This window comes from Nannospalax galili, unplaced genomic scaffold (genome assembly GCF_000622305.1).
Source record: "Nannospalax galili isolate Female #2095 unplaced genomic scaffold, S.galili_v1.0 scaffold113, whole genome shotgun sequence".
Lineage (NCBI taxonomy): Eukaryota > Metazoa > Chordata > Mammalia > Rodentia > Spalacidae > Nannospalax > Nannospalax galili.
The window spans coordinates 387126-395596 of NW_008335444.1; the positions used below are offsets into that span (position 1 = coordinate 387126).

Here is an 8471-nt window from a genome sequence, read left to right on the forward strand (position 1 = left end):
CTCGGTGACAGCACCGCCGCGACGCCGCCCCCGCCACCGCCACCGCCTGGGCTCGGGTTCCCGCGATCCGGCCGCCCGCGGCTCCGGCACCTTCGGCAAACCAGGAAGTCGCCGGGAGGGGGAAGGGGCGCGGGGACGCGCCTGCGGCTGCACCTGGCCGCGCCGCCCCGGGCGGGACCTGCGGACGCCTGGCGGGCCGAGCCACGTACCGTGTGCAGCCCTCAGGACGCAGGTGCACTGTCCTGCGCTCCGGCTCCAGCCGCGGCCGCCGGGGTCACGCCCAGCCTCCAAGAAGGACCTGAAAAAGTACTTGACTTGCCCTGGGTTTCCCACATCACGTGCACACGAAACCGAGTTCCAGTCACGGCAAACTACAGATTCGAAGCTCAAGTGAATGCTCCCGGCCTCTGCCACGCTCCAGCTGTGCCCTGGTTACTGCTCTCAGAAATCCAGAGCTGCGCCCTCCTGATTCAGGAATGTTCAAACATATGCACCTGCTAAACAGCTCTGTCAAATAGCTGGAGGATCCCGCTTCCCTCTGCCTGAACATGTGGGAAACAGACATTCCTGCGGCAGCGACTGAAAGACAGCCAAGGACTAACTTTTGAACACATTCACACAGTGGCAGGCCCCCCAGAGTGTGTCTGTCTAGGGAGCTGGGAGGGCACCACTGAAGAATGGAGGGGATGGGAGCAGAGTTCCAGAACAGCAAAGCACGTGCTCTGTGAGCAGGTGATAAACATCCTCTGAATATTTTCCATAGCTGTGCTGTAGACACTTAGATCACCACCTCACAGAGAGCCTAAGCTAAGCAGTGGGCAGTGGCCAAAGCTGGGATTCAACCGGAGTCTTTCCGTTGTTGATTTCTCTACAGCTTACTACCTCTTCCCCTACCTCCTCGAATTTAGGGTCTACTAAGAGGTTTAGAGAAGGTCTTATGGCTGGGCGTGTAGCGCACACCTTTAATCGCCGCACTTGGGGATCGCACTTGGGGATCGAGTCCAGCCTGGTCACCGTAGTGAGTTCCAGGCCTGCTGTAGCTACAGGGTGGCCCTGTTTCAAAAAGACAAAAAGAAAGAAAAGAAAAGGTCTTATGATTGACACTCAAAAAATTGTCCAGAGCTGGAGGGTCACACAGATCTGCTAGGGACTAGACATGGCCTCACAGCAACCATTCACTCTTGTGACACTCAGTGTCATCCAATGGAGGGTGCTTCAGCCCCTCCTCATGCAGAAGGTAAGAGAATGAGGAAACGAATGTGGTATGAATGTGGTATGAGTCATGGGACATAGGAGTCAGGCAGGCAAGAAGTCTTGGAAAATAAAGAACTTAGAGAATCTTAAATTACACTCCAATACACTGTTCAACTTTCCTGTCAAAGTCGATGTTCAACATAGCAAGATGTGTCATGTCCCACAGTCACCAGCTGCCTAGTTAAAAATGAGGTTTGTGAGTTCAAGGCCAGCCTGGTCTGCATAGTGAGTTCAGGTCAGCTGGGACTACAGGGAGACCCTGTCTCAAAAAGATCAACAACAACAACAACAACAAAAATGAGGTTAGGATATAGCTGAAAAACAAAAAGGCTATATTTGTGCATACTGCCGTCATAACATGACTTAGTGTAGGATGTTTAATTTCAGTTTCTCACTTCCTACATTTGTAAAATGGGAATGTTTACTTGTGAATCCCATGAGTAGTGTGTTGTTCGAGTTTAAAAGTTCTGTGTCACGTGTGAGATATTTGGAGAAATTCTGTTAATTTTAATTTCACAATTAGGCCAACTATCCCATGTAAATTTGGTTTTTCCATGTGAAGCCTTTTCTGCCTAACGATTTAACATACTCCAAAGATTTTAAATAAATGCTGTAAACTAAAACCACTTCTGCCTCAACTGTTACTGAAAGTTTTGAGCTTCTCCTTTCATTATAATTAATCCTTCTCCAAAGAAAAGAAACTTACCTAGGGTGCCTGGTCATGATTTTTTTCCTTTGTGTGTGTGTGTGTGTGTGTGTGTGTGTGTGTGTTTCTTTTTGAGTTAGGGTCTTACTTTGTAGCCCTGGTTGGCCTGGAACTCCCTATGGAGACTAGGTTGGCCTTGAACTCACAGAGATCCACCTACCTCTGCCTCCTGAGTGCTGAGGTTAAAGGTGTGTACCACCAGGCATTGCTTGACTGTGTGGAATCATGAATTTTTAATATGGGGTGATAAAATAGTACTGCAATTGTTTTCCCCGTCCATTGTTGATATTATTTAAAGTGATAGTCATACTCCTGTATAATATAAAATTGCTATTTATTCAATCTACACTAAGTGTATGAAGAGAAAAAGCCATACAAACTCCATACCACATTTGAGACTGACTATAATAGTTTGTTATTATTAAGTTTAAAAAAGAAGCACAGATGGATATGATGTACATGCATGATTTGTTAAAAATTATTGGAGAAAGAATTTAGTGTTTATCAATCTTGGCAATATGTTTACTATTGAAGCCCATGGTATAATTTTAGTAATTCTTTGTATAGAATTCACCATATTACTACTAGAGGAGTTTACAGACAGCAGAACTTCAGATTGGTTAACTTTTCCTGAGATCATATTTCAGCAATAATATGTCCTACGTGACAATTAGTAATAACATTTTTAGACCCATAGCAGTGAAAGAACATGGTATATATTACTATAAGAACACGTAATGGGACTAAGGCTGCCGCTGGGTGGTAATGTACTTGCCTACCATCCACAAGGCCCTGGTTTGAGCCTCAGCACAAACATGGGGGGGGGGATATTTAGCTACTCTTGGGTGTCCTATTCTTAGAATATGTTCTTGATCAAGTATGATGACTGTGCTGACGACATTTATTACTAAATTTGAATCTGCCTGACGTAATTGGAGGAATGGGAGAGGTGAGTTAGGGTACCCTAACATGTTGATGGAACTGTCTGTTTCAACTTACAGTCCTGTCAGTTTTTGCTTTCTACAGTTTGTGACCATGTTGCAATATACATACCAGTTTATAAGTGCAAATCTACCTAGTAAATTGAACCACTTATCATGACGTTATTTTTTTTTTTTTGCCTTAGTTGCTTTTTCTTTTGAACTGTTTTCCTGGTGTTAGTATATCTCCTTTTATCCTTTTACATTGAAACTTTCTAATTATCATGTTTTGTGCTTATCTAACAACTTTTGTTCACCCTAACAGTGCTTACTTTCCTCAAGCTATGCCCGAATAGTCTCTGACTAATAGTCATTACCTACTAGTGATATGGAAAAAAATCCAAATCCAGGTCCTTTAGCGAGCCACCTGCTGTTCCCAAAGTCCTAGTAACCACGGAGGTAATTACTAATGTATTCTATCCATGTAGAAATAAGCTTTAAAGTAAAAAGTTATTGATACTCAGGAGTCTTTCCCTGAGTCACTTTCCCTCTAGAAAGTAGAAAGAAAAACACTACTATGAACTCTCAGAAGGCAGTTTTAAAGTACTGTCATTAATAATGCTTCAGTATTAATGTAGTCTGATTAACTTGGCTCTTAGAGTAAGCTTTCAGACCATGTGCATCTGTTATAACTGCTGATAAACTGTATTTATTTCTGCCATTTATTGGGCTGCCTGTTAGTTTCCCCTGATCTGTGCTCCTTTCTTTGGCTATTTTACAATTCATTGCAATTCTTGTGCTTTTGTTTCTGGACACCTTCCACCCTAACCTTCTAGTTTGGAAGTTATATACTCTTTACTCATTAACTAGACTCATGTGGGCTATGAACCTCACCACCTTATAGCAAGGTTTTAAGTTTCAAATAACTCACTTAGAAATGTGGTTTTCAAGGCACCCTTCTCGTCCTCTGTAGCTAGCATGTTTCCAACCAGTCATTCCCTAAAATCTCACTAGGTATGACTTCTTATTCTTGCTCTTAGGTTACATTTATTAATAGCATCCCAATCTTCACTTATTGTGAAGAAAGCTTCTTTCTACAAAGTACTTAAAAAGTCAAATTTCTTGGGCTGAAAGATAGCTCAGCAGTTAAGAGTATTGGCTGCTTTTACAGAGGACCTGAGTTCAATTCCCAGAACCACATGGTGGCTAACAACTGTCCTTAATGCCAGTTCCAAGAGAATATGATACCCTCTTCTAACCTCCGCAGGCATTGCACAACATGGGTGCTCTTTCATACATGCAGGCAAAACATGTATACACATAAAAAAATAAATAAAATATTTTAAAGTCAAATTCCTCAAAGAATGTTATGCTAAAAGTATCATTTCCTAAGACAGACGTGGTGGCACACCCCTTAAGTCCTAGTACTCAGGAGGCAGAGGCAGACAGATCTCTGTGAATTCAAGGCCAGCCTGGTCTACATAGTGAGTTTCAGTCTAGCCAGTGCTACATAGTGAGACCCTGTCTCAAAAGAAAGAAAACAAAACAAAAAAAAAACAAAAGAAAGAAAACTTATTTCCTGACTTGAATTGACTGTCTACTGAGACATTGCTGAGGGAAACATACTTCCTGTTTTGGTGTTTCTTTTATAATTAACAGCAAAAACATATACTTGAATCTAAAGGTAAACTCTCCTTCAACAAGACACGTGCTTTTAAAAATAAGAGAAGGCCGAGGAGAGGCTGCAGGAGCAGTGTTTTTCCTGGAAGTGTGCTTCTCTGTGTTGCCTGCATTCCTCATAGTTTATAAAGTTAGCATTCTGTGTTGATTTAAAAGACAAGTTCAAGGACACTTTCCATTTTCTGGACAAAATGCCACACACAAATTTTGATATCTTTATTACCAAATCTGAACAAATGCAAATAATCTTAAAATTCAAGTGATAAATTATATTTTGCTGTTAAACTTTTAACAAAAATGTCATAAGTTTTACAGTAACCCCCCCGCCCCCAGTAATTTACTCCAAGTTGTAGAATAAATGGTCTTACCTCCGACCAGCTTCTGCTACTTCACTCTTCTCTTCATTCCTCGGTCTGCCAGACATTGGAGAACTTAAAATAGTGCTTGAGAGGCCAGAGCAGAGAATATTGGAAGCAGGGGAGGACCAGCAGATGGTAATTGGAGAAATCTGATTCTCTTCAGTCTTGCTTGGACTTCCAGAAACAGTGGCAGTGTTTGTGTAACCCTGTGGCACTGCATGGGAAGCAAGTTCCTAACCCCACCCACGAGATACTCCCCATAAATACAAACATCATCATTGTGTGACAGCCCTCCCTGCTCACACCCATTGAATCTTCTCAGTGGAGTGAGTAATCACATCCAAAGAGCAATGTCATTAGAATTTACTGGAAGGAAATATAAGAAAGCATCTAATAAGATACTGATAATCCAACATGATCAGCAGCAACTCTAAACAACCCTATTCCTGATGAAACAGACAAACAAGAGAGAGACAGAGAGAGAGAGAGAGAGAGAGAGAGAATCCCAACAAATTCCTGCTTGCCAAATCCACTTTCCTGAAATACAAGGAAATCAGTAGGCAAATATGGCATACATATAAATGAATGCATCTGATTGATTCTGGGTGTGAAGAGATGCAGGATGCCAGTTGATAGAGCTCAGTCAAATAAACACTAGGACAAAGATTCAATTTCACAGCACAAGGTCCCTGGAATACTAAACATATTCAAAACCCCAAAATATTTCATAGATCGTCCCCCATCTCCTACTACTACAAATCAGAGAAGATAAAAAGAAACAAAAATTAAGGGTTCTCTTGGGTGTCAGAAATATGGGCTTCACAACCACACTCCTTGCTGTTGTCAGATGTCACAGACCAAAAACTTAGGCAAATGTGTGACCAGGAAAGAAAACTCTGCTTGCAACTTCTTTGGGAAGGAAGGGGAAACTGAACAACATCTTCATAGTTCCATGGGGATGTATTTGCTTTCTTGGTTTAAAAAAAAAAAAAAAGAATACTGTCTCACACTTTTTTCTTCATTTTGTGTACACAAGTCTAGTAGTCTCTTACATCTTCTTGAGACTGCCAATAGGGACAGCTGGCTTTGGCTGCAAGGAGAAGGAAGATTTTAGACTCATGATTCAGCCTGATGGCCTACAGGTGACTTAATAGTAGTCTTGCATCTGTGAGAACAGACTGCATTTTCTGCCTGCTATCCAGCTGACTCTTGAGTCTTCCCTTCCCTTCCCTGTTGGATGGAGTTATGGCTCAGGAACTTCAACACAGTATGAATACTGAGCACAGTAATTATACTGTATTCTCACTGTGGTTACTCAAGAAAACTACTGAATAAGTGCTGCTAATTCCTACTCTGTGATGACATAAATAAAGCCATTGATTTCTACGTGACCCATTCATTTACCTGTATGATTTCTAATACAAATATGTTGTACTTCTTCTTTCAATAAGTAGGTATTAATTCTTAAGTAATATATGCAAGAGGAGAGGCCTGATATTAGAATTGGAAGTAATATTTTAAATCTAGTGATCTTCTATTGAGTTACAAACAACTGACTCCAGCAAACCAACTGGTAAAACCACTTCCAATTTGTGAAAACAAAAAGGAAGCCTTTTTTTGTCTTGGTATTTGAATCACCGTATCATTTCATGTGTATACCAGAAGGACAAGCTTTACCACATTTGCCTTTATAGTTCTTGAGAATGTGCCAAGTGCTTTATGATCATTTTTTATTAGCTGAGTCTCTCAAAGGTCCTGTGAGGTATAGATTGGAGGTAGAACAGGTACTATAAATGAGGGAGCAGGCAGCCTACTCTCAAGGGACACTTTAGCTCCAAGAATGCCTGTATGAAGAGAGTGCTTTCCCATTTGCCAGAGGTACCAGGACATACTAGTTAGTCTGCATTATACCACTGAACCATTTTGAAAAATCATTTTCTTCAAGAAGAATCTGTGTATCTGCCTTTCTCTATGTCTCTCATTTTCCCTCCTCCAAAATAAATGTAAGTAGTCTTCAAGACTCAAGTGAATCTGTATTCCAATTCAGCAGCCACTGCTATCTGATACATTTCCCTCACTGATAGGTTTTAAAGTAGACAAACAGCACTCAATGCTGTGTAGTCAAACTTTTCTTTAACAGTTCCCTATATGAGTTGCAGCATCAAAAAAAACACTCATCTCGTATGAGCTTGCCTGGGTTTTATACATGCTGTCATCATTGGTATAAGTTCATGTGAGCAATTTCCCAGCTGCCTGGAAAACTCTGCATATGTGTGGTTTTCCATCACCTGTGGCTCTTACATTCTTTCCACCCCTCTTCCAAATGGTCCCTGAGCCATGGGTGGCAGAGGTTTGATACAGGTATCCTACCAGACAAAACCATCATAGAAAGGGGGACATGGGTAAGAATCTCCAATCTTAGCTGAGAAACTATTAGTAACCAACAACTACTGGGAGAAGGAGAATTGGTTTTCTTTAAGGGAGTGATGCTAGATAGGCTTAACAGGCTCCAGTGAATGAACTCACACCAAGGGACATTTGGGGACACAAATTTGCCTCTATAGCCTTAATATATATGATAGAATGTATGAAATCTGGTGATGATGCTATGGGGGGTGCAGAGAGGAGAAGGGGTCTAAATATGATCATGATAAATCTGTGAAATTACCAAAAATTCAATAAAAAATAAATGTGTACACTGATTATTTTTAAAAACACTTATACAGGAGACAGCAGGCAAATCTCTGTGAAATCAAGGCCAGCCTGGTCTACATCATGAGTTCCAGGCCAGCTAAAGCTACAGGGAGATCCTGTCACAAAGAAAAGCATAAGAAACAAAAGGGGTATTCATTTATTACTGTTGTTACCCCATCATCATATTACACATAATGAAAGCTAAAGTCAAAAGAAACTTTCTTAATTACTCATTAAAAAACTGTTTTTTTAGGGAAAAACTTGGCTTAGAAACTGGATTTCCTGATTCTTAAAGATGAAAAGGCTAAATTAAAGAACATTCATAGAATGTTCATGAATGTTCTTAAAATTGAAAATGTTATGATTATCATTTTATATTCATTTTGATAGATATTTGTGATATGAAACTGTTCTCTGTATAACTTTTACTAATTGCACTAAAATGATATAAGCTGCCTTTGCAGACAGGTATATTATTGGTAGTGAACTGCAGAGATGGGTGCCAGGGGAGTGGATGTGAGTTGGCATGCATGTTGGGACAGTCACTTATCCCCAGACCAATATTCACACTTTATCGTTTATGTTTGCTCCGTGTCGCCTCTTGTGGCTTGGGCTATGGTGTATGGTTTTTGTTGCCCTTCTTTGGGTGAACAAAGCCTCCAAAGACACTTTTTGTAGTGAGCTGTCTTCTATTTCCCCCAAATTCCTTTACCTTTCCCAGAGGACTTTATGTATCTTGGCTTCGGAAGCTGGAAAGTCCAAGAAACTGATGCTAATATTACTGAGCTTGGAAGTCACAGTCTGTGCCCTAAGAAGCCAACCTTCCTCAATAAAGCAAAATTAAAGAGCCAAATTAAT

General features: G+C 40.9%; 1 protein-coding gene across 2 annotated transcripts in view; it reads right to left on the reverse strand.

The window, feature by feature from the left end:
• The window catches only part of Dennd1b (DENN domain containing 1B), a 294324-nt gene extending 289216 nt beyond the window's left edge, over nucleotides 1–5108 (reverse strand). For both annotated transcript variants that reach the window (XM_029562147.1, XM_029562146.1), the window contains exon 1: nucleotides 4929–5108. In XM_029562147.1, coding sequence (XP_029418007.1) covers nucleotides 4929–4984 — 56 coding nt within the window. In that variant the 5' untranslated portion in view covers nucleotides 4985–5108. The remainder of the gene's footprint in view (nucleotides 1–4928) is intronic.
• Between the last annotated feature and the right edge of the window lie 3363 nt (nucleotides 5109–8471).